At 44.7% G+C, this 27,876-nt stretch overlaps 1 protein-coding gene across 1 annotated transcript in view; it reads right to left on the bottom strand.

Annotated features, from left to right (window-relative positions):
- Positions 1-27,876, bottom strand: part of LOC129700667 (adhesion G-protein coupled receptor D2) — a 311,685-nt gene that overhangs the window by 138,250 nt on the left and 145,559 nt on the right. Inside the window, exon 21 of the mRNA XM_055641248.1 lies at positions 25,634-25,675. Within this exon, the coding sequence (XP_055497223.1) occupies positions 25,634-25,675 (42 nt within the window). The remainder of the gene's footprint in view (positions 1-25,633; positions 25,676-27,876) is intronic.

Raw genomic sequence — 27,876 nt, 5'->3', positions numbered from 1 at the left:
GTCCTTCCTCAAATTAGGAGACCAAAACTGTACACAATACTCCAGATGTGGTCTATAATTAGTTAGGTAACTAACTAATTATATGCTTTAATTTCAAGTCATCTAAGTAAGATTGTTTCATATTTGTTTCAGAATGCTTCAATCTATAATAACTGAAAATTTCTTTCAGTTCTCTTAAATTTTAAGAAGGTTATGGGCTTTTAAATGTCCTCGATCACAGCTTTTGTGTTAAGTCAATGAAAAAGCAATGGGGAACAAGATGCCAATTTCCGAGTATGAAAATGGCCATCACATTTTAAATACTGAAGATATGAAAGTGAATTAGGTGTCAAATTAAACTTATTTTTATGCTTTATCTGATGGGATAAATTAAAAACTTGATTTTTAAAATCTCAAAATATTGTAACATTGCTACATGTTGGCTGTGGGCTATGTTTAGCTTAGTTTAGTGTAGAGATACAGCGTGGAAACAGACTTGCAGTCCACCAAGTCCGCGCCGACCAGCGATCCCCATTATATTAGCGCTATCCTACACACCAGGGACCATTTTTACAATTTTACAGAAGCCAATTAACCTACAAATCTGCACACTTTTGGAGTGTGGGAGGAAACCGGAGCACCCGGAGAAAACCCACGCGGTCACAGGGAGAAGGTACAAACTTCGTACAGACAGCACCCGTAGCCAGGATCGAACCCTGGTCTCTGGCGCTGTAAGACAGCAGCTCTACCGCTGCACCACCGTGCTGCCCCTGATAGCGGGTGGTAACAAGTTATACAGACAATAAAACTCACCAAGATGATAATGAAACTAGTACAACAACTAGGGTGGAGGATGGATGGAGAGCGAGGGAATGCCGGGGATACTTGAAGTTAGAGAAATCAATAGTTATTCCGGTGCATTGTAAGCAGCCCAAGCAAAATATGAGGTGCTGTTTGCCTTCGACCTCCCTCTGACAACAGAGGAGGCCCAGGACAGAAAGGTCAGTGTGGGAATGGGAGGGGGAGTTAAAGTGTTTGGCAACTGTGAGATCAGGTTGGCCAAGGCGAACTGAGCAAGATTTAAACCAGAATGATTCAAATGTATTGCACAGTTCCACAGATTCCCCCCATTGCGAGAGGAACATTGCAGGAGAAAGGTCAACATTTCGATTCTGTTCTGCAGGATGAAACTTTCTGACACAAGTGGCTGGACATTCAAGCAAGCTTCACGACAATCGAAGAACCTAAAGCCACAATCATTTGATTGTTGTCGCACGAGAAGTTCAGGTGAGAATTGGTCCTGCCCAACTGCCTGCGTTTATAGCTTCCAAGATGGCGCCCAACCCGTGCTCGCTACAGAAGCAGAACTACAAACCCGTATTACAATCGCTCCACACTCTTAAAGCTCTATTTCTATAGCAACATTTCTTACTTTAATTATGATCTTCTTAAACTCCTTTATACACTGTAAACGGATCGATTGAAATCATTAATAGTCTTCCTGCTGACTGGTTAACACGCAACAAAAGCTTTTCACTGTACATGTAACAATAAACTAAACTGTAACTGAAATTTAGTATGATATTCACACAGACAATGCACAAAAATTCTTGCTATTGAGGGAGTACAGCGTAGGTTAACAAGGTTAAACCTGGGATGGCGGGACTGTCATATGCTGAGAGAATGGAGCAGCTGGGCTTGTACACTCTGGAGTTTAGAAGGATGAGAGGGAATCTTATTGAAACATATAAGATTGTTAAGGGCTTGGACACGCTAGAGTCAGGAAACATGTTCCTGATGTTGAGGAGTCCAGAACCAGGGGCCACAGTTTCAGAATAAGGGGTAAGCCATTTAGAATGGAGACGAGGAAACACTTTTTCCCACAGAGTTGTGAGTCTGTGGAATTCTCTGCCTCAGAGGGCGGTGGAGGCTGGTTCTCTAGATACTTTCAAGAGAGAGCTAGATAGGGCTCTTAAAGATAGCAGGGTCAGGGGATATGGGGAGAAGGCAGAAACGGGGTACTGATAGGGGGTGATCAGCCGTGATCACATTGAATGGCGGTGCTGGCTCGAAGGGCCAAATGGCCTACTCCTGCACCTATTGTCTGTTATCTATTGTCTAAAATGAAGTGAATGATGAATAATCTTTGCAATGTCACAATATGTTGTGCATGAAGAATTATTAGATATAATACCTTCAATGTAGGTGGCATGAGTGCTTTTTGCTTGATTGTAAACCACAGCTTAGCATTAGCGCAATGCAGAATTGCCAGATTAATACAGAATTAATAATGCACCACATTCTCACTAGCAATTAGAGTTGGGCAATTAAATGCTAGCTCAGCCAACAAAGCCCACAGCCTGAATTAATAAAAGGAGTTGCCACATCTTGTTCTCGTGGGATGGACAAGACAGGTCTGCTGGACTTAAGCATTGTTCAGAGAACGGACTTTGCAGCCCACTGCCCATAATGACACGAGATCCAAATTACTGCAAGAAATTGCTGGCACTGATAAACGCACAAGGACTTGGAACGAGCAGTAGAGTCCCACAGCAAGTCCACAGGCCCTTCAGCCCAACTCATTCATGCCCAGCACAATGCATATCTAAACTGGTCCCGTTGGCATGCATCCAGCACCCCACCCATGTCAAACAGATTCATGTATCTCAGCCATTTGACTGCATCCTACAGCAACACATCTGAGCCACATCCTATGGCACCACATCTGAAACACATCCTGCACAGTGGCGCAGCGGTAGAGGTGCTGCCTTGCATCCCTTGCAGCGCCAGAGACCATGGTTCAATCCCGGCTGCGGGTGCCGTCTCCAACATCTGCGGTTTCCTCCCACACTCCAAAGGGCCATTCTTGGTCACGTGTGTGACTAAAACCATGAAACATTGCAGAATACATCTCTTCCGATTCTGAAATCATTACAAGTACGTTATTTTGTACTGCATATATGATTCATATTCATATCAAGTGAAATATTTATGTTGGTTCAGGGTCAGAGGTCAAACAGGACTGGTCACGTGTGTGACCTCGCACGGAGGTTTTTTTTTCATAACTCAGTTTTATCTGACAAACTACTTGAACTTTAAAAAGCTAGAATGTTCATATCTTTAGCAGACATGCATTATAGTTCTGTAGGTGGGGAAATAGCAATGAATAAGATTAATCTCTTACAAGAATTTTTAAATGTATTACTTTATGTGACGACGTGTGTGACACTTGGTTCACTTTGCAAAGAATGGCCCCAAGACGTACAGGTTTGTAGGTTAATTGGCTTGGGTTTGTATACTTGCTATATGTGTAAACTGTCCTTAGTGTGTTAATGTTAACTGTGGTGCAGACTCGGTGGGCCGAAGGGCCTGATTCCGCGCTGTATCTCTAAACTAAACTAATCTATGCCACATCTGGGCCATATCCTGCCTGCCACGTCTGGGCACATCCTGCATGCCACATCTGGGCACATCCTGCATGCCACATCTGGGCACATCCTGCATGCCACATCTGGGCACATCCTGTATCATCTGCACATCCTGCATTCCACATCTGGGCACATCCTGCATTCCACATCCGGGCACATCCTGCATGCCACGTCTGGGCACATCCTGTATTCCCACGTCTGGGCACATCCTGCATTCCACGTCTGGGCACATCCTGCATTCCACATCTGGGCACATCCTGCATGCCACATCTGGGCACATCCTGCATTCCACATCTGGGCACATCCTGCATTCCACATCTGGGCACATCCTGCATGCCACATCTGGGCACATCCTGCATTCCACATCTGGGCACATCCTGCATTCCACATCTGGACACATCCTGCATGCCACATCTGGGCACATCCTGCATGCCACATCTGGGCACATCCTGCATTCCACATTTGGGCACACCCCACAGCACCACAGCTGGGCACATCCTACAGCACCACATCTGGATCACATCTTACAGTGCAACATCTGGCCCACATCCCACAACACATCTGGGCCACATCCTGTGCCATCACATCTGGGCCACAGCCTACAATGACACATCTGGCCCACATTCTACATCACCACATCTGGGCAACATCCTACAGCACAACACTCAGACCACATCCTACAGTTCCACATCTGGGCATCCTACAACGCCACATCAGGGCACATCCTACCCACATTCAGCACCACACCTGGGCCACATCCTACAGCACACCTGGGCCACATCTTATGGCACCACATATGGGCGACATCCTCCAGCGCCACATCTGGGCCACATCCCACAGCACATCTGGGCCACACCCTATGGCACCACATCTAGGTCACATCCTACACTGTCACATCTGGGCCAAATCCTATAGCCCCACATCTGGGCCACAGCATACAGCAACACATCTGGCCCACATCCTACAGTGCCACATCTGGGCCACATCCTGCAGCACCAGTTGACTCTCCACCCATTCCAAGTTGGTGAGGGATGAGGGAGGCAGAGGGTAGGAGGTACACCAGCCTTGCTGGGACTCCTTCATTCATCCACCAGCCTGCCTGGGGCAAACAGATGTTGCACAAAGCGTTGCAGCCTTGATGCATCTTCAGAACTGAGTTAACTTGCTCAACTTGTTCAGAAGTGTATCCCAAGACCACTATCCTCCCAGCAACATCAAGATGTCACAACAAATCCACCTCTTGGGGCACCAGATTCTGGAGGTAATATATTTCATAAAAAAAGAGAATATTAAATATTTAAACAATGATTGAATAATGTGATGTTGATAACTTATTTATGGAATTATATGTACATGATTTAGTGCTCAATCCAAAAAGCTCCATCTACAAAGTGCTGTAAATACATTAAGAAAAAAATTCAATGCGTGTCCATCAACACAACACACAAGTACCAGAGGTAACGGTGGAGCCAACTCCCACACAATGCGAACAAGGCACATTTTGAATCTAAAGTCCTTGGCTGCAGCAAAGATTGTTCATTGTTAAGTCTGAGGAATAATGAAAAGTAAGATACCGCAATCCATGAATTAGGTTCTAATAGTCATAGAGTCATAGAATGATACAGCATGGAAACAGGCCATTCAGCCCAAATCGGCCAACATGTCCCAGCTACACTAGTCCCACCTGCCTGTGTATGGTCCATATCCCTCCAAACCTGTCCTATCCATGTACCTGTAGAAACATAGACATGGAAAATAGGTGCAGGAGGAGGCCATTCGGCCCTGCGATCCAGCACCGCCATTCATTGTGATCATGGCTGATCATCCCCAATCAATAACCCGTGCCTGCCTTCTCCCCATATCCTTTGATTCCACTAGCCCCTAGAGCTACCTGTCTAACTGTTTCTTAAATGTTGGGATAGTCCCAGCCTCAACTACCTCCTCTGGCAGCTTGTTCCATACACCTGCCACCCTTTGGGTGAAAATGTTATCCCTCAGATTGCTATTAAATCGTTACCCCTTCACCTTAACGCTGGTTCACGATTCACCTACTCTGGGCAAGAGACTCTGTGCATCTACCCAATCTATTCCTCATGATTTTATACACCTCTATAAGATCACCCCTCATCCTCCTGCTCTCCAAGGTATAGAGACCCAGCCTGCTCAACCTCTCCCTGTAGCTCACACCCTCTAGTCCTGGCAACATCCTTGTAAATCTTCTCTGCATGCTTTCTAGTTTAACAACATATTTTCAATAACATGGTGCCCAGAACTGAACACAATATTCTAAATGCGGCCTCCCCAACATCTTATACAACTGCTACATTACCTCAAAACGTCTATACTCAATACACTGACTGATGATGCCAACTCTGTATTCTGGCTGAAAGGAACAATGAAGAACAAATTAAACCAAGCTTTCAGCCAAACATTGCATGAAATGATGCATGAAATGTTTTTCTCTCACAATAAAGAGTTCTGCCAAACTGTAACTTTCAATTTAAATGTTTGATAAATCACATGGTACCACAGACATTAGTTTAGAGATACAGCGCGGAAACAGGTCCGGTTCACCGAGTCCACACCGACAGCGATCCCATAACACTACGCTACCCTACACACACACTAGGGACAATTTACACTTATACCAAGCCAATTAAACTACAAACCTGTACATCTTTGGAGTGTGGGAGGAAACCGAAGATCTCGGAGAAAATCCACGTAGGTCACGGGGAGAACGTACAAACTCCGTACAGACAGCACCCGTAGTCGGGATTGAACCCGGGTCCCTGACGCTGTAAGGCACGAACTCTACCGCAACGCCACTATGCCGCCCGATCATAAAATTGATCATAAAAAGATTATCACTCTATATCAAAATGGATCAGCTGCAACTTTTGCTCATCATTCCTCCTGTTGTAGTACAATAGCCAGCATGAGCTCCATCTACACATCTCCTGGTCACAACCATGTCATCCCACGACACCCAGAGTAACTCAGCACCAGGCCCAAAGATGCTTTGTTGCTCTTTGACCATAACAAAAACTGAAGCTAAAACAAGTAAAGAGATGGTGAAACAATGACTACAAACTTGACAGGAGAGTAAGTTCTAGAGAACACTCATGTAAGAAAAGATAGTTTGAGAGGGTAGAAGGGTTTGGGGAGGGATAATTTTCTTACATTCCTGTTTCCTTGCATTGTTCCTCGTTATAAACTGTGCATCGTGTGATTAAGACAAATGATGCGAAACTAATGTTTGTTTCTATACAGATTCATTTTCTGTGCTCCCTCTTTAAACAGCCCATTTTTATTGCTGATTTCCTTTATCATCGTTACCTTTGTACATATCTTTCATTCATTTGTTCTATATCTCTCTATATCACCGTCTATATCTCTCGTTTCCCTTTCCAGTGACTCTCCGTCTGAAGAAGGTCTCGACCTGAAAAATCACCTATTCCTTTTAACCATATAACCATATAACAATTACAGCACGGAAACAGGCCATCTCGGCCCTACAAGTCCGTGCCGAACACCTTTTTTCCCTTAGTCCCACCTGCCTGCACTCATACCATAACTCTCTATTCTCTTCTCATCCATATGCCTATCCAATTTATTTTTAAATGATACCAATGAACCTGCCTCCACCACTTCCACTGGAAGCTCATTCCACACCACTACCACTCTCTGAATAAAGAAGCCCCCCTTCATATTATCCCTAAATTTCTGTCCCTTAATTCTGAAGTCATGTCCTCTTGTTTGAATCTTCCCTATTCTCAAAGGAAAAAGCTTGTCCACATCAACTCTGTCTATCCCTCTCATCATTTTAAAGGCCTCTATCAAGTCCCCCCTTAACCTTCTGCGCTCCAGAGAATAAAGACCTAACTTATTCAACCTATCTCTGTAAGTTAGTTGTTGAAACCCAGGCAACATTATAGTAAATCTCCTCTGTACTCTCTCTATTTTGTTGACATTCTTCCTATAATTGGGCGACCAAAATTGTACACCATACTCCAGATTTGGTCTCACCAATGCCTTGTGCAATTTTAACATTATATCCCAGCTTCTATACTCAATGCTCTGATTTATAAAGGCTAGCGTACCAAAAGCTTTCTTTACCACCCTATCTATATGAGATTCCACCTTCAAGGAACTATGCACGGTTATTCCCAGATCCCTCTGTTCAACTGTATTCTTCAATTCCCTACCATTTACCATGTACGTCCTATTTTGATTTGTCCTGCCAAGGTGTAGCACCTCACATTTATCAGCATTAAACTCCATCTGCCATCTTTCAGCCCATTTTTCCAAATGGCCTAAATCACTCTGTAGACTTTGGAAATCCTCTTCATTATCCACAACACCCCCTATCTTGGTATCATCTGCATACTTACTAATCCAATTTACCACCCCTTCATCCAGATCATTGATGTACATGACAAACAACAAAGGACCCAACACCGATCCCTGAGGCACCCCACTAGTCACCTGCCTCCAACCCGACAAACAGCCATCCACCATTACCCTCTGGCTTCTCCCATTCAGCCACTGTTGAATCCATCTTGCTATTCCTGCATTTATACCCAACAGTTGAACCTTCTTAACCAACCTTCCATGAGGAACCTTGTCAAAGGCCTTACTAAAGTCCATATAGACAACATCCACTGCTTTACCCTCGTCAATTTCCCTAGTAACCTCTTCAAAAAATTCAAGAAGATTAGTCAAACATGACCTTCCAGGCACAAATCCATGTTGACTCTTCCTAATCAGACCCTGTTTATCCAGATGCTTATATATATATTATCTCTAAGTATCTTATCCATTAATTTGCCCACCACTGAAGTCAAACTAACAGGTCTATAATTGCTAGGTTTACTCTTAGAACCCTTTTTAAACAATGGAACAACATGCGCAGTACGCCAATCCTCCGGCACTATTCCCGTTTCTAATGACATTTGAAATATTTCTGTCATAGCCCCGGCTATTTCTACACTAACTTCCCTCAATGTCCTAGGGAATATCCTGTCAGGACCTGGAGACCTATCCACTTTTATATTTTTCCAAAAGTGTCAGTACTTCTTTTACTTTGAAACTCATAGTATCCATAGCTACTCTACTCGTTTCCCTTACCTCACATAATTCAATATCCTTCTCCTTGGTGAATACCGAAGAAAAAAAATTGTTCAATATCTCCCCCATCTCTTTTGGCTCTGCAGATAGCTGCCCACTCTGTCTCTCCAATGGACCAATTTTATCCCTCGTTATCCTTTTGCTATTAATATAGCTGTAGAAACCCTTTGGATTTACTTTCACCTTACTTGCGAAAGCAACCTCATATCTTCTTTTAGCTTTTCTAATTTCTTTCTTAAGATTCTTTTTAAATTCCTTATACTCCACAAGCACCTCATTTACTTCATGCTGCCTATAATTATTGTAGATCTCCCTCTTTTTCCGAACAAGATGTCCAATTTCCCTTGAAAACCAGGGTTCTTTCCAATTTTTACTATTTCCTTTCAACCGAACAGGAACATAAAGATTCTGTACTCTTAAAATTTCCCCTTTAAATGTCCTTCATTTCTCTTCTACATCCTTCCCATAAAACAAAATGTCCCAGTTCACTCCTTTTAAATCATCTCGCATCTCATCAAAGTTAGCCTTTCTCCAATCAAAAAGTTAGCCTTTTCTCCAGAGATGCTGCCTGACCCGCTGAGTTACTCCAGCTTTTTGTGTCCATCTACCGTTTATATTGAGGTTCTGCACAGTGATAGTTTTGGGTTGATTAGATCCTCAGTCAATAAGACACTGTTTGTCAGCTATCTTGTTCTTGTCCATTGAACCTTCCTTACCACTTTTTATTTAGATGATATGCAAGCAACAACTAGAAAGGAAACAAGGACGGTCACGGTGGCGCAGCAGTAGAGTTGCTGCCTTAAGGGCCTGTCCCTCTTTCACGACCTAATTCACGACCTCTGCCGAGTTTGCCCTTGACTCATACTCACAGCATGGTCGTCACAAGGTCGTAGGTAGGTCGTAGCAGGCCGGGATGCTAGTCGTAGGTACTCATGGCATCAAGTAGGTCGGGGCGTTTTTTCTAGCCTGATGTAAAATGTCCACGAGTAAAAAAGGTCATGAATTAGGTCGTGAAAGTGGGACAGGCCGTTTACAGCAAATACAGCGCCGGAGACCCGGGTTCGATACTACCTCCAGGTCCCTCAGGTCGGCCGATTTGGGGCTACTGACCATCCCGCGGTCTAGGTTTACGCTCAGGGGTGACCGCACTTTTGCGGTTGCAGCACCTAGACTGTGGAATAGCATCCCGCTCCCCATCAGAACTGCCCCCACCATCGACTCCATTAAGTCATGACTCAAAACCTATTTCTACTCCCTAGCGTTTTTGAACCCCTCTGAGGGGGCGCTGTAAACAGCTTATGTATGTATTGTTAGGTCTGTCCACCATTGTATGTATCAAATTAGTACCTGCACTGATGTGAAGCACTTTGGTCAACGTGAGTTGTTTATAAATCTGCTATACAAATAAAAATATTATTATTATTAACGTTGCTGTCTGTACGGAGTTTGTACGTTCTCCCCGTGACCTACATGGGTTTTCGCCAAGATCTTTTGTGTCCTCCCACACTCCAAAGACGTACAGGTTTGTAGGTTAATTGGTTTGGTAAATGTAAATTTGTCCCTAGAGCGTACAGGATAGTGTTAATGTGCGGGGATCGCTGGTCGGTGCAGACCCGATGGACCAAAGGCGTTCTATCTCTAAACTAAACTAAGTTGCAGCTGCAAGTGACAGCACCCACTGCTTGAAAACAAATACTGTTTGTGACCTGATCGCTCATTATATAACTCTGCAGAATAACATTTCCGCTGCCTTGTTCTGTATGCCAACAATATTTCAAACTTAAGAAGAGATGGGCCAGGCAGGATATCCTTAGAAAAACAATGCAATATATATGTCTCCTTTTGAAATACATTGGTCTAACAAAGTTACATTTCAAACATATCATGCATGTAGAATGGGTGCATGCGCATGCACAGAGCATGTGTAAAGATCATGGTGATTGCTTGTACATCGTGTACAGGAGTCCAACAGCACGCCTGGCCTGGGCCTCCTCCATTCTCCTAGCCTAACGCAAACTGGAGGAACAGCATTTCATATTTCACTTGGGCAGCTTACACCTCAGCGGTATGAACATTGACTTCTCTAACTTCAAGTAACCCTTGCTTTCCCTCTCTCTCCATCCCTCCCCCTTCCCAGTTCTCTGACCAGTCTGACTCTCCGACTACATTTAATCCATTTGCTTTGTTGCCACCTTCTCCTAGCTAGCAACGGTCTATTCTACATTTTCCTTGATTTGCATCCCCTTACGTGGTCTCATTTTCACACACTTTACCCTTCCTTATCTCTGTGTCCCCCCTCTCCCCCGACTCACAGTCCGAAGAAGGGTCTCAACCCCAAATGTCGCATATTCCTTCTCTCCAGAGATGCTGCCTGTCCCGCTGAGTAACTCCAGCATTTTGTGTCTATCTCCGATGTCCAGCTGCACATGGCTGTTGAGGTAGGACGTTGGGGCAGGAGATGCTGATGCAAGATATTGAGGAGAATCCAACAGGATGAGGAGGAGAACCCGACTTGTACAGCAGCTGAGGCTAAGAAGGACTGATGGGCTGAATGGCCTAATTCTACTCCTATAATTTATGATCGATTTAGAAAATAGACAATCGGTGCAGGAGTAGGCCATTCGGCACTTCGAGCCAGCACCGCCATTCAATGTGATCATGGCTGATCATCCACAATCAGTACCCCGTTCCTGTCTTCTCCCCATATCCCCTGACTCCACTATCTTTAAGAGCCCTATCTAGCTCTCTCTTGAAAGCATCCAGAGAACCTGCCTCCACTGCCCTTTGAGGCAGAGAATTCCTCAGATTCGCAACTCTCTGTGTGAAAAAGTGTTTCCTCATCTCTGTTCTAAATGGCTTACCCCTTATTCTTAAACTGTGGCCCCTGGTTCTCGACTCCCCCAACACCGGGAACATGTTTCCTGCCTCTAACATGTCCAAACCCTTAATAATCTTATATGTTTCAATAAGATTCCCTCTCATCCTTCTGAATTCCAGAGTATACAAGCCCAGCCGCTCCATTCTCTCAGCATATGACAGTCCCGCCATCCCGGGAATTAACCTTGTGAACCTACGCTGCACTTCCTCAATAGGAAGAAAGTCCTTCCTCAAATTAGGGGACCAAAACTGCACCCAATACTCCAGGTGTGGTCTCACTAGGGTCCTATACAACTGCACAAGGACATCTTTACTCCTATACTCAAATACTCTTATGATGGCCAACATGTCATTCACTTTCTTCACTGCCTGCTGTACCTGCATACTTACTTTCATTGACTGATGAACAAGGACCCCCAGATCCCGTTGTACTAACCCTTTTCCCAACTTGACACCACTTAGATATCTGCCTTCCTGTTTTTGCTGCCAAAGTGGATAACCTCACATTTATCCACATTAAACTGCATCTGCCATGCATCTGCCCACTCACCCAACCTGTCCAAGTCACCCTATATTCTCAAAGCATCCTTCTCACAGTTAACACTGACACCCAGCTTTGTGTCATCTGCAAATTTGCTAATGTTACTTCATATAAATCCCTTCATATAAATCATTGATGTATATTGTAAATAGCTGCGGTCCCAGCACCGAGCCTTGCGGTACCCCACTAGTCACTGCCTGCCATTCTGAAAGGGACCCGTTAATCCCTACTCTTTGTTTCCTGTCTGCCAACCAATTTTCTATCCATGTCAGCACTCTACCCCCAATACCATGTGCCCTACCTTTGCCCACTAATCTCCTATGTGGGACCTTGTCAAATGCTTTCTGAAAGTCGTGGTACACTAAATCCACCGGCGCTCCCATGTCCATTTTTCTAGTTACATCCTCAAAAAATTCCAGAAGATTAGTCGAGCATGATTTCTCTTTCGTAAATCCATGCTGACTCGGACCGATCCTGTTACTGCTATCCAAATGTGCCGCTATTTCATCTTTTATGATTGACTCCAGCATCTTCCCCACCACCAATGTCAGGCTAACTGGTCTATAATTCCCTGTTTTCTCTCTCCCGCCTTTCTTAAAAAATGGGATCACATTAGCTACCCTCCAATTCACAGGAACTGATCCTGAATCTATAGAACATTGGAAAATGATCACCAATGCATCCATGATTTCAATTTTAGCTGACTGAATATTAGCTTGTCTCTTCAACCTAGCACGGTTTAATCCCGTATACTTTACTTTAGAGATACAGCATGGAAACAGGCCGTTTGGCCCACCACATCCGTGCCAACCAGTGCACTAGCATTATTCCACACACAAGGGGCAACTTACAATTTAGTGTAGTCAATTAACCTACAAACCTGCACATTTTTGGTGTGTGGGAGAAAAACAGAGCACCCGGAGAAAACCCACGTGGTCACATGGAGAAAGTACAAACTCTGTACAGACACCACCCATAGTCAGGATCGAACCGAGGTCTCTGGTGTTGTAAGGGAGCAACTCTGCCATTGCACCACTGTACCGCCCCTGGTATACAGGGGACTCAAAAATGATGGATCCCAAAGGAGTGCACTCCTTCCCAGACCCAAGACTGAGATGTGCGTATTTGCATAACATGAGGGGAATAGACAGGGTGATCACACGGACTCTTTTACCCAGACATGGGGAATTAAGAACCAGATACTAAGGTGAGAGGGAAAGATTTAAAAGTAACTTGAGGGGCAACTGTTTCACTCAGAGAGGGAATGATGGTATATTATGGAACAAACTGCCAGAGGAGATAGTTGAGGTAGGTACAATCGCAACATTTACAAGAAGCGTGGACAGGTACATGGATAGGAAAGGCTTTGAGGGTTATAGGCCAAACATGGGCTAATGGGACTAATACAGGGGCATCTTAGTCAGCATGGTTGAGTTAGGCTTAGGAGCCTGTTTCCATGCTATATAACTATGACTCTAAAATGGCATTTCAGAGTGCTGGAGTAACTCAGAGGGTCGGGCAGCATCTCTGGAGAACATGGATAGGTGACGTTTCGGATGGGGATCCCAACCCAAAATGTCACCAGCATTGCCCGACTCGTTTAGTTATTCCAGCACCTTGCATCTTTATTTGTAAACTAACATCTAGAGTTCCTTGTGTCTCCAGGTGACCTTGTGACGTAGTTCATAAAAGAAGAAATGGAAATTTGCAACAATTCCTTAAAGAATAAACATTACAGCTGATATATTTTCTTTAAAATGAATAAAGGAATGTTGCTGGAACAGACTAGGATTGACATTGTTTGCTGTTTGAACAAAACACTACACTTGCTCACATGCCCTATTTAGGACATCTACCAATTACCTATTTAAGTTTCCCACTCAGCTGTTCAGAGGTGGGCAGAAACCCTTTTCATTTCCATTACACAATCACTACTTGCCTGCACAAAGGTGAGAACCAGCAATCTATAATCCGTTCTGACCAGCGCTTTCTCTCTCTCCACAGAAACTGCCCGACCTTTAGTTCAGTTTTAGATACACAACGCAGAAACAGGCCCTTCAGCCCGCCAAGTCAATGCAGACCAGCGATCCCCGCACAGTAGCACTTTCCTACACACACCATATATAATATAACCATATATAACAACCATATAACAATTACAGCACGGAAACAGGCCATCTCGACCCTTCTAGTCCGTGCCGAACACATAATCTCCCCTAATCCCATATACCTGCGCTCAGACCATAACCCTCCATTCCCTTCCCATCCATATAACTATCCAATTTATTTTTAAATGATAAAAACGAACCTGCCTCCACCACCTTCACTGGAAGCTCATTCCACACAGCCACCACTCTCTGAGTAAAGAAGTTCCCCCTCATGTTACCCCTAAACTTCAGTCCCTTAAATTCTCATGTCATGTCCCCTTGTTTGAATCTTCTCTACTCTCAGTGGGAAAAGCTTTTCCACGTCAACTCTGTCTATCCCTCTCATCATTTAAAAAACCTCTATCAAGTCCCCCCTCAACCTTCTGCGCTCCAAAACACTTTTCACACTTTTCTTACATTTATACCAAGCCTATTAACCAACAAACATGTACATCTTTGGAGTGCTGGAGGAAGCCGGACACCCTGTGGAAACCACAGCACGTTCTCCCAGCGACTTGCGTGGGGTTTCTCCGAAAACATTGATTTCCTCCCACACTCCAAAGGTGTTTCCGCGCTGTATCTCTGAACTAAAACGCTAACACTGGTGATCAGGCCCCCACTGTAGAAACTGCTTGATCTTCATTTCTTCGGAAGGAAGGCAAGTGATCAAATGACACAAGGGGTGACGGTGCAAGGCGATAGGCAATGGTAATGAGACAAGAGAGAAACAAAATATGGGTTGAGAGGAGTCGTAAATTACAACAGCAGGCTCATTACCGGCAGCTGTTGCCCGAAACATAGGAGCACCAGTTACGATCAGAAACTGTTGAACTCAGTGTGACGTGTGGGTTGTAAAAGCCCTAATGGAAAGATGAAGTGCTGCTCCTCCAGCTTCATTTGAGAAGTGTAGGAGGCAGAGGGCTGAAGGGTCAGGCAGTGAGCGAGTTGGAAAATTAAAGTGACAAATACAATCGTCCCTTCCGTCAGTTCATCTCCCCTGACTTCATTCATTTAAGATGAGGATCGGACCATTTTTATCGCAGCGGAGAATGCCCGAGAAGGTTTATGTCCATCCTTCATCTTTGCTCTTTCCTTCGTCCCTACCTCTAAATTACACCCCTTGCTTTATCTGCTTCTAATTAGAAGCCTTTGAGCTGCTGCGGTATAAACCAGTAGCTGCAGTTTCCTTCCTATGCATCAGCCCTGTTCATTCCACTCACACCCACTCCTGTCCAGATGCTGTCTGACCTGCAGAGAATTGATTGCAATTTGGGCCTGTATTTTAGATTTCCAGCATCTGTTTGTCCATACAGACAATGTTCACACAACCACAGAGTGACTGCAACGCCATGACAATGGCAGGGCTGGTTACAGGCTGATTCGGGGGCAAGAATGCCCACACACTTCCTGCACCCAGCCGAGTGCAGTTAATAAAAACTCTGGCGTTCAAGCAGTGTTGGTAGAAATATGACACAAAATGCTGGTGTAGCTTGAATGGCACAGTCTATTATAGTTCAGAGCTTATATACGGTTGTAGTGTTTAATAGCCTGATGGCTGTAGGGAAGAAGCTGCTCCTGAACCTGGACGTTACAGTTTTCAGGCTCCTGTACCTTCTTCCTGATGCCAGTGGTGTAATGAGTGTGTGGCCAGGATGGTGTGGGTGTCTGATGATGTTGGCAGCCTTTTTGAGGCAGCGACTCCAATTCATCCCTTCGATAGAGTGGTGGCGGTGTGGAATGAGCTCCCAGTGGAAGTGGTGGAGGCAGGTTCATTAGTATCATTTAAAAATAAATTGGATAGGCATATGGATGAGAAGGGAATGGAGGGTTATGGTACGAATGCAGGCAGGTGGGACTAAGGGGAAAAAATTTGTTCGGCATGGACTTGTAGGGCCGAGATGGCCTGTTTCCGTGCTGTAATTGTTATATGGTTATATGATAGTTGGGGAGGTCAGAGCCAATGATGGACTGGGCAGTGGTCACAACCTTTTGTAGTCTTTTCCACTCCTGGACATTCAAGACGCCAAGCCATGCCATGATGCAACCAGTCAGCATGCTCTCTACTGTGCACCTGTAGAAGTTCAAGAGAAGGTACACAAAAATGCTGGAGAAACTCAGCGGGTGCAGCAGCATCTATGGAGCGTAGGAAATAGGCAACATTTTGGGCTGAAACCCTTCTTCAGATTGATGGGGGGTGGGGGGGGGGAGAAGAAAGGAAAAAGGTGGAGGAGGAGGAGCCCGAGGGCTGAGGGAGAGCTAGGAAGGGGAGGAGACAGCAAGGGCTAACAGAATTGTGAGAATTCAATGTTCATGTCACCAGGATTCAGATTCAGATTCAATTTTAATTGTCATTGTCAGTGTACAGTACAGAGACAACGAAATGCATTTAACATCTCCCTTGAAGAGCGACATAGCAAACGATTTGAATAAATAATAATAAGTGTCCGGGGGGGGGGTGGTGATTGGCAGTCATCGAGGTACGTTGTTGAGTAGAGTGACAGCCGCCGGAAAGAAGCTGTTCCTCGACCTGCTGGTTCGGCAACGGAGAGACATGTAGCGCCTCCCGGATGGTAGGAGGGTAAACAGTCCATGGTTGGGGTGAGAGCAGTCCTTGGCGGTGCTGAGCGCCCTCCGCAGACAGCGCTTGCTTTGGACAGACTCAATGGAGGGGAGCGAGGAACCGGTGATGCGTTGGGCAATTTTCACCACCCTCTGCAATGCCTTCCGGTCGGAGACAGAGCAATTGCCATACCATACTGTGATGCAGTTGGTAAGGATGCTCTCGATGGTGCAGTGGTAGAAGTTCACCAGGATCTGAGGAGACAGATGGACCTTCTTCAGTCTCCTCAGGAAGAAGAGGCGCTGGTGAGCCTTCTTGATCAGAGTAGAGGTATTGTGGGTCCAAGAGAGGTCATCGGAGATGTTGACTCCCAGGAACCTGAAGCTAGAAACACGTTCCACCTCCGTCCCGTTAATGTGGATGGGGGTGTGCGTGCCGCCTCTGGACTTCCTGAAGTCTACAATGAGCTCCTTGGTCTTCTTGGAGTTAAGGGCCAGGTTGTTGTCAGCACACCATGCTGCTAAGTGCTGGACCTCCTCCCTGTAGGCCAGCTCATCGTTGTTGCTGATGAGGCCAATCACCGTTGTATCATTTGCATACTTGATGATGGTGTTAGTACCATATACAGGTGTGCAGTCATAGGTGAAGAGGGAGTAGATGCAGACTGCCCAAGCGGAATACGAGGTGCTGCTCCTCCAAGGTGCTTGCTCTGGCCATGGAGGAAGCCCAGGACAGAGAGATCGGATACAGAAAGGGAGGTGGAGTTGAAGTGCTGAGCCACCGGGAGGTCAGGTTGATTAATGCGGAGGTGTTCGGCGAAACGATCGCCAAGCCTCCGCTTGGTCTCACCGATATAGATCAGCTGACATCTAGGGCAGCGGATGCAATAGATGAGGTTGGAGGAGGTGCAGGTGAACCTCTGTCGCACCTGGAACGACTGGGTCTTTGAATGGAGTCGAGGGGGGAGGTAAAGCGACAAGTGTAGCATCTCTTGCGGTTGCAAGGGAAAGTGCCCGGGGAGGGGGTGGTGCGGGAGGGAAGGGAAGAATTGACCAGGGAGTTACGGAGAAGTTCAAGAGAATCCTCTTAGACATACCGAATCTCCGGAATATGGCTTTCTTTATGATTACATCATTGTGCTGGGTCCAGGAAAGATCTTCGGAAATATGCACACCCAGGAATTTGAAGACGTACAGGTTTGTAGGTTAATTGGCTTGGTATAAATGTAAAATGGTCCCTGGATTGTGTGAGGTAGTGGTAATGTGCGGGGATTGTTGGTCAGTGCAGACTCCGTGGGCCGAAGGGCCTGTTTCTGCGCTGTATCCCTAAACTAAACTAAACTAAAACTAAACTAAACTCGGCGGGACTGGCTACATCTCTGGAGAGAAGGAATGGGTGACGTTTCGGGTCAAGACCCTTCTTCTAACTGAGAATCAGGGGAGAGAGACAAGAGTTGTGGAAGGGTAAGGTGTGAAAATGACAGATCAAAGCAGGTGATGATCAAGGAAATGTAGAATGGTTCATTGTTAGCTGAGAGGAAGGTGACAATAAAGCAGACAATCAGTAATATATCAGGAGGACAGTGAAACTAGTCAGAACTAGGGTGGGGAGGGATGGAGAGAGAGGGAAAGCAAGGGCTATTTGAAGTTAGATAAGTCAATATTCATACCGCTGGGGTGTAAGCTACCCAAGTGAAATATGAGGTGCTGTTCCTCCAATTTGCGCTGAGCCTCACTCTGACAATGGAGGAGGCCCAGGACAGAAAGGTCAGTGTGGGAATGGGAGGGGGAGTTAAAGTGTTTGGCAACTGGAAGATCGTGAAAGAGAAACAGTTACCAGGTCTGAAACTCTGTCAGAACTAGGAAAGTGAGTCGGTGTTGAGTTGCAGAGATGGTTGGGGAGGGAAGGGTGGAATAAAGGGAGCACTTGATAGGGTGAAACTTGGTTGATGTAGCAGTTAGAAAATCAACTCAACACTTTTACAACGGCTGAGGATGCTAATAGTGAGTTTTGTATCAGTTGCTGGTGGATAAGACTCCACAGGATGAGACTAACTGGGTTAATAGACGTGGAGATGATGTTTCCACTAGTGCGAGAGTCCATGACTAGAGGTCGCAGCCTCAGAATTAAAGGACGTTCCTTTAGGAAGGGGATGAGGAGGAATTTCTTTTGACAGATGGTTGTAAATTCTTTGGCACAGAAGGATGAGGAGGCCAAGTCAGTGGATATTTTTAAGGCAGAGATAGATAGATTCTTGATTAGTACGGGTGTCAGGGGTTAGGAGGGAGAGATAAATCAGCCATGATTTAATGGCGGAGTAGACTTGATGGGCCAAATGGCCTAATTCTGCTCCTATCTCTTCTGATCGTATGACAAGGTAAAGGAAAATTTCAAAGCATTTTGTCAGCACATTAAGGGTGAGAAGTGACCAGGAAACTATGTCCCTGTAAAGGACCAAAATGGAGTCATAGGAGGCAAACACAATCTTCAATAATTATTCTCTGGATTTTAGAAAAATTGGAAAATTCGAAGCGGGATGGATAGTGAATTACCATTAAAAGGGGGTGTCAAATGTGTAATAGGCCTTAAAGATGGTTATATCCCCAGATTCTGATGTGATTTGCTCCATACAACTGTTGGAGGCAAGAGTGGAGATGAATAGAGAACTAACAGAGAGTTTCAAACCTTAGATGGCCATGGGTGAGACACCAGATGACTGGAGGACAGTAAATGATGTTATTCAAGAAGGAAAGCAAGAATAAGCCAGGGAATTGTAGACCTCTACGTCAACCATCAATGGGAGGAACATCAATGGGAAAAAACTCAAAGTGGTGTTAACATAGGATATTCTACTTGACTAATTTGCTTGAATTTTTCAAAGTGGTAAATGTATTGATGAGGCCACTGCAATTCATCAGGTCGACATAATTTTTAAAAAAAATCCCTCATGGGAAACTATATTAAAAGATTAGAGCCAAGGAATTCAGGGAGAGATGGCACATTGAACCAGACATTGTTTGGTCAGAGGAGGAGTGGAGCTAGGGGATTGGTACTGGGATCAGTGGAGATGGGACTGGGATCAGTGGGATTGGGATCAGTGGGATTGGGATCAGTGGGATTGGGACTGGGATCAGTGGGTTTGGGACTGGGATGAGTGGGATTGGGACTGGGATGAGTGGGGCTGGGATGAGTGGGATTGGGGCTGGGACAGTGGGATTGGGGCTGGGACAGTGGGATTGGAGCTGGGACAGTGGGATTGGAGCTGGGATCAGTGAGATTGGGGCTGGGATCAGTGGGATTGGAGCTGGGATCAGTGGGATTACTGGGGCTGGGATCAGTGGGATTGGACTGGGATCAGTGGGATTGGAGTTGGGATCAGTGGGATTGGGACTGGGATGAGTGGGATTGGAGCTGGGACAGTGGGATTAGGGCTGGGATCAATGGGGTTGGAACTGGGATCAGTGGGATTGGAACTGAGACCAGTGGGATTGTAGCTGGGACCAATGGGGTTGGAGCTGGGATCAGTGGGATTGGGACTGAGTCCAATGGGATTAGGGCTGGGATCAGTATGTTTGTTACATACAACTATGATTAGTTCTGGCCCTGTTTAAATAACTGATCCCACCCATCAGTTGCAAACATATTGCCGTGTGGAGTTTGACAAAAAAGGAAACTTGTATCTGCAAAAATAAATTAGTATTTACTAAAACTTGCTGTGGACAGCAGGCTGAATTCCACCACGGGAGACCTGATGTTGAGAGAGCAAAGCCCTGCTATGCAGCCTTCACAAACTAGGCCCAGAAGAAGCCCCACCCATGTATCCAGCCTGACCACATTCCTCATTATGCCTGTTTAAATGTCAAATTTGATCATTTTTAACAAGGTGCTCACTCTATCACGAATAAACCCACAAGAACTCCACATGTAACAGTGTCAATTCCACACAACTGGCACCTTCCATAAACCTGACAGAAACATTCACCTCACAATTGGACTGTTGGACTAGAGACAAGGACAACTTCATCAAGTGACATTAAGAAGCTGAGTTGAGTGATAGATATTCTCTGAGAGGAGAGGAGAGCAGGAAGAGTTAAATATGGCCAATCAGCAGACCATCTACTGGGGAAAAGGAATAGGTGATGTTTCGGGTCAAGACCCTTCTTCTGTCTGAAGAGGGCCTCGACCCAAAACATCACCTATTCCTTTTCTCCGGAGATACTGCATGACTCACTGAGTTACTCCAGCATTGTGTGTCTACCTTCAATTTAACCCAGCATCTACAGGTCCTTCCTACACACACCATCTCCTGGCTCAGTCTAATCTTTTGGCCATGAGTACTATTTTGCTAAATTAAGGCAGACAAGAATATGTGTCTTGTCATGGTAGAAAAACATCTTCATCCTCTAAATGTTGAGAGTAATTTGATGCATGAGGTGTAACTACAAGATCAAGATGGTCATTACAAAACACTAGTCATTATTTAGACCCTCATTCAAATTTAAACACAACCATTCCACTGCTGATTCATTCATAATATGTGTTGTCCGCTACTGATTCATTCACACCACGTGTTGTCCACTACTGATTTATTCATAATATGTGTTGTCCACTACAGACTCATTCATAATATGTGTTGTCCACTACTGATTCATTCATAATATGTGTTGTCCACTACAGACTCATTCATAATATGTGTTGTCCATGACTGATTCATTCATAATATGTGTGGTCCACTGCTGATTCATTCATACCAGGTGTTGTCAAATACAGACTCATTCATAATATGTGTTGTCCACTACAGACTCATTCATAATATGTGTTGTCCACTACAGACTCATTCATAATATGTGTTGTCCATGACTGATTCATTCACACCAAGTGTTGTCCACTGCTGATTAATTCGTACCATGTGTTGTCCATGACTGATTCATTCATAATATGTGTGGTCCACTGGTGATTCATTCATACCATGTGGTCCACTACTGATTCATTCATAATATGTGTTGTCCACTACTGATTAATTTATAATATGTGTTGTCCACTACTGGTTCATTCACACCATGTGTTGTCCACGACTGATTCATTCATAATATGTGTTGTCCACTACACATTCATTCATAATATGTGTGGTGCGCCACTGATTCATTCATACCTCATGTTGTCTACTACATATTCATTCATACTATGTGTTGTCCACTGTTGTTTATATCATGAATTGCTGTTCTTTCACCTCAACTTTTGCCCCATATTGTTTAAACTTTGGCTCATCTATATTTATATGTTACCAGAAAAACACAAGTGCTGGAATAACTCCATGGGTCTGGAGAACATGGATATATGACATTTCAACGAGTGCTGGAGTAACTCAGCGGGTCAGGCAGCATCTCTGTGGAACATGCGTAAGTGACGTTTCACAAAGTGCTGGAGTAGCTCAGCGGGTCAGGCAGCATCTCTGTGGAACATGCGTAGATGACGTTTCACAGGGCTGGGGTAACTCAGCGGGTCAGGCAGCCTCTCTGGAGAACATGGATAGGTGACGTTTCAGGTTGAGACACTTCTTCAGCCACCTCCTCATACCTACCCCTTGACCATGACCCCACAGATGAAACCTCAACACTTTATATGCAGCGAACTGTCCTTGCAAATGGCCAAAGCTCTAACCAGTCTTGTTCACAATCTCCATCACTAATGCACACATCCCGGGAGCGAGCAAGCAATTCTCATGAGGAACTCATCTTCCTTATGAACTTCTGCACAGAGCATCATGCCACAGTTGCAGCTGCACAACAGGATGTCCATCCCCTTGTAAAGCTTCAACTCAATGCCTTCAAAATCCACCCACACCAGAGATATGGTTACCAGTGTGAGTTTAATTTCCCGACGACTGATCAATTTTCAAGAGTGTTTTATTGTGATTTGTCCCAGATAGAACAATGAAATTCTTACTTGCAGCAGCACATCTACATCTGAATGGAAAGGGTGAACTCCGATCTGAAATTCCTTGCCTTACCTTTCAATGCTTTCACGTTAAGAGTCGGCCAAGACTCGACACGATGTGTGTACACATAGTCAGACCCACTGCCTCTTCATCAGATGGCAAATAAAGAAAACTATCTCAATCACATCAACCTCCATCAGGACAACCACTTTGTGGGAAGATCTGCATTCTGTGCATTCTGTCTACATTTCCACAGCGCTCTATTCCACTACAGGGTAACGCTAACAAGAAGTGCTCCAGTCTACATCCACACAGTGGCACAACCGATAATAGAGGAAGAAGTGAAATGCCATGATAGACACAAACTGCTGGAGTAACACAGCGGATGAGGCAGCATCTCTGGAGAGAAGGAATGGGCGACGTTTTGGGTCGAGACTCTTCTTCAGACCTGATGTCAGGGGAGGGGGCGGGACAAAGAAAGAATGTAGGCAGAGACAGTAAGACTAGTGGGAGAACCGGGAAGGGGATGGAGAGAGAAAGCAAGGGCTATCTGAAGTTAGAGAAGTCAATGTTCATATCGCTGGGGTGTAAATTTCCCAAGCGAAATATGAGGTGCTGTTCCTCCAATTTGCACTGGACAAAATTGAAAAGCCATGCATGAATGGTATATCTATATAACTAAAAGTCTCATCGTGACCACTTCCTGTCTGCACTGTATATTGATTTTAGAAAAAACGCTACCTTATATCACTATGATTTTTGGCCATAGTCCTCCGAAGGCAGCCCCAAAGATTTTTCCGATCGATGAAAAATAACAAAGTTATGAGTGTTAAAAACATCGTGAGATCAGCTGATTGGTCCTCTCGCCTGTCAATCACCGCAATGAAGGTTACATCAATTCCGGGGGGGCGGGAGGCAGGACTATAAAACCCCGTATGCTTGGGCGTGTCAGTCATTCTGGAAGATCGCGAGGGAGAGGCCACAACTTTGATTCTAAGCTGTGAATCAACTGAATTGTGAGTCTGCAATGTACTTGCAATAAATTATTTGTTAGCCCATAATGAAAATGCAATGAGTTGTTTGGCCAGCTCTGTGCTTGAAACTGCAATGGAAATGGCAATGAAATGAAAACAAAATGAGTTGTTTGGGCTGCCCTGTGCTTGACACTGCAATGGAAATGGAAATAAAATGAAAATTCATTGAGCTCTTTGGTCTGCGCAGTGCTTGAAACAGCAATGGAAATGGAAATGAAATTAAAATGCAATGAGCGGTTTGCCTGTCCTGTGCTTGAAACTGCAATGGAAATGAAAATGAAATGAAAATGAAATGACTTGTTTGGCCTGCCCTGTGCTTGAAATTGAAATGGAAATGGAAATGAAATGAGTTGTTTGGCCTGCCTTGTGCTTGAAATTGAAATGGAAATGAAATTGAGTTGTTCGGCCTGCCTGAAACCACCAATTTCGGCCAACAAGGCCCCTATTAGCCGAGAAACCAGTCCCTTTTGCCCAAAGTGCCCGTATTAGCCCAAGAGAAGCACTTTGGCCCAAAAGGCCCGTGCAGGCCAGGAAAAGTCCAGAAAAAGTGCCTTCCACTGAGATTTCACCAATTTTTTTAAGAGCCCCTTCGGCCCATCAATAAGTATTCCCCCCCCCCCCCCCAGTGGCCACCAATATTGGAATTGGTGGAGAGGTGGAATATTGCATTGGGGGACCAGCCCTCCCGTGTGAACATGGGGCCCAGCGGGTCCCACTTATTCTAGTTGTGGGGATATATCCATATCTACTCCCATTCTACCTTCATTGAACTGTATTTTAAGCTTGCCTTCCTCAAACTGCCTGCAAACATGACCTAGCTGTCCATTCAGTTGTATGATTGTTTCCCCTGTGTATCTGGATATTTTCAAGTTTTGTTCCGTCTCAGCCTTCGCCGTTTCAATCAAACAGACCTGGATGCTCACCCCGTTTCCTTGGATATTCTTCTCAAAGCTAGTCCGCTCATTCAAGAGTCAGCTCAATAGAGTTATGCCAGAAGGAAGCTGTACTTGACACTCATGAAGAATCGTTTTTTACTGGCCGTGTGAGAATAGCCTTCAATGACAAATTAAGCAATAACGCCTACACGCTGGGCTGGGAAATTGAGGATAAGCTGGACAATTGAAGGATGAGGCTGCAGACCTTGTCCTTCGATTGCCTGGTTTATGCTCAGTTCCTCGCTTCTGTCGGGGTACAAATACGTTCTCGTTACATGGCCCACAGTCTCAATATACTAAAGGCACACTTGAGCAAACTGGACAATTATCTTGTGGCACCACTTTCATCATAGGTCACCATCTATCCAGTCCGAAACCCTGGTTTCAAACCCATTGGAATATGAAATTGTCTTCAGGTATAATTAAAAATATATAGTCTTCCAACTTGTTCTTACATTGCAGATTTACTCGCCCACTGCTGATTGATATGTTCTATATATACAGCCAGGGCAATTAGTAGAGTTTTAAGTGGAAACTAAATTAAATATGAAACAAATTCTATTATAATGCATTAGAAAAACCATTAGCAATCAAATGTATAGATCAGCTCTTTTTCTGAAAATTGATCTGAAGATTGTTAAGAGAGATACATGGAAAATAACAAAACCTCAGGAGAATTTAAGTGATATTGTTACATACTTAATATTTTCCATAGTATTGTACTATGCAAGGTCTTGCACCTTGGCACTTAATCTCTCTATCCCGGTCTTAAGTGCCAGTCCGTAACTCTAGCAATAGTTCTAAACATTAAACTGCATCACTCGGTGAACTTACGGTGGCTGAAAAATAAAAAGGACTTTGAAATATTGGTAAGTGACTATGAGAAATGTATCCGTTTCCATGTGGTTGTCAGTGTTTAATGGTAAACCAGGATGCATATGGGGCAGTCCAAGCATGAAGGGCAGTAGGACATTCAAGCTGAGAGCTGCTCTGTCCCTCTGTGAGATCAGACGCCTGTCACTTCTCTCATCCGGCTGTCAGCCTTGAGACACTATAACTTGCCTTACCTCTGTGTTGTACACTCCATATATCAGGAAGATGAAGAGACCCTATAAAGACAAAAGGAGGGGAAAAAGCTGTTAACTGTAATCATTTTTTTTCACTTGCAATTTTGAAACGAAGTTTCCCTGAGAACAAACACAATAGAGGTTCTTGCAACAGACAAGGTCAATTTTTATTTTTCAATTTCATGAACTGTAGCTCAAGTATCCACCACAGAGGAACGCAGCTTTTTACAAATCTCTCTTATCCAACTGAATAGTAAATCAAGGTTATCGGGGGAACTCGGGGGGGCCTTGAAAAGGAACAGGTCCCCTTGAAACCACCTCCACAATTATTGCAATCACTTGTGATGCAGAACGTCATCAAGATGCACAAAGGTCAGTAATATTACACACTTTGCAACACTGCCAGGCTAAACAGGCAGCATAAATTCACCCGATCCTGCATCCACTATAGGTTCACATGAGATCGCTTGTAGTCGAGTACCGGACGTTATAGGTCATAAGATCATGTGATAGGAACTGAATTAGGCCATTCGGCCCATCAAGTCTACTCTGCCATTCAATCATGGCTGATCTATCTCTCCCTCCTAACCACATTCTCCTGCTTTCTCCCCATCACCTGTGACAACCGTACAAATCAATAACCTATCTATCGCTGCCTTAAAAAATATCCACCGACTTGGACTCCACAGCAAAGAATTCCACAGATTCACCACCCTCTGACTAAAGAAATTCCTCCTCATCTCCTTCCTAAAAGAACGTCCTTTAATTCTGAGGCTATGATCTCTAGTCCTAGACTCTCCCACTAGTGGAAACATCCTCTCTACATCCACTGTATCCAAGCCTTTCACTGTTCTGTATGTTTCAATGAGGTCCCCCCCTCATTCTTCTAAATGAGGGGGGAATCTCAGAGGGTGGTGAAAATTGCCCAACGCATCACCGGTTCCTCGCTCCCCTCCATTGAGTCTGTCCAAAGCAAGCGCTGTCTGCGGAGGGCGCTCAGCATCGCCAAGGACTGCTCTCAACACAACCATGTACTGTTTACCCTCCTACCATCCGGGAGGCGCTACAGGTCTCTCCGTTGCCGAACCAGCAGGTCGAGGAACAGCTTCTTTCCGGCGGCTGTCACTCTACTCAACAACGTACCTCGGTGACTGCCAATCACCACCCCCCCCCCGGACACTTATTATTATTTATTCAAATCGTTTGCTATGTCGCTCTTCCAGGGAGATGCTAAATGCATTTCGTTGTCTCTGTACTGTACACTGACAATGACAATTAAAATTGAATCGGATCTGAATCTGAATCTAAACTCCAGCGAGTACAGGCCCAGTGCTGTCAAACGCTCCAGATCTGATAAGTATGTTATATGCACCAGGAGTTTGGATCTCATTTGTGTACTTTTTACCAGTTAACATTTTGACAATTAGAAAGCTAACCAGCTAAGAAAATGTTGACTCAAGATTTAAACTAATAGATGGTTGGACTGTAATGGGATCGCAGGTTCTGAGGATAAGGAGAGAGTGGACATGACACCGTGATCCAAGGCTCTTGACGGCACTCTTGCTGATGATACAGTTCGTGGTTTTGCAGATAGTGAAGATGGTTGTGAAAGATTGCAGCAGGATCTGTATCGAATGACCAGAGGAATGGTTGATTGAAGTGTGAGGTGTTGCATTTTGGGACGTCGAACTAAGGCATGACCTACACAGTGAATGGTAGGTTTCTGGGTAGTGTAGTGCAGAGCAGAGGGATCTAGGAGTACAGGTGCATGGTTCCTTGAAGGTCAAGTCACAGGTAGATAAGGTGGTTAAAAAGGCTTTTGGCACTTTTGCCTTCATCAGTCAGGGTATTGAGTATAGACATTGGGAGGTCATGTTGCAGTTGTATAAGACGTTGGTGAGACTGCATTTAGAATATTGTGTGCAATTCTGGGCACCATGTTGCAGGAAAGATATTGCCAAGCTTAAAAGGGTTCAGTGAAGATTTACGAGGATGTTGCCAGGACTATAGGGAGAGGTTGAGTAGGCTGGGTCTCTATTCCATGGAGCGCAGGAGTATGAGGGGAGATCTTATAGAGGTGTACAAAATCATTAGAGGAATAGATCGGGTAGATGCACAGAGTCTTTTGCCCAGAGTAGGGGAATCGAGGACCATTTGAAGATTCAAGATGAAGGGGAAAAGATTTAATAGGAATCCGAAGGATAACTTTTTCACACAAAGGGTGGTAGGCGTATGGAACAAGC

The sequence above is a fragment of the Leucoraja erinacea genome, chromosome 10 (assembly GCF_028641065.1).
Source record: "Leucoraja erinacea ecotype New England chromosome 10, Leri_hhj_1, whole genome shotgun sequence".
In the NCBI taxonomy this organism is placed as follows: Eukaryota; Metazoa; Chordata; class Chondrichthyes; order Rajiformes; family Rajidae; genus Leucoraja; species Leucoraja erinaceus.
Note: the sequence above shows the minus strand (reverse complement) of the source record. Positions and strands in the feature narration are given on the sequence as shown.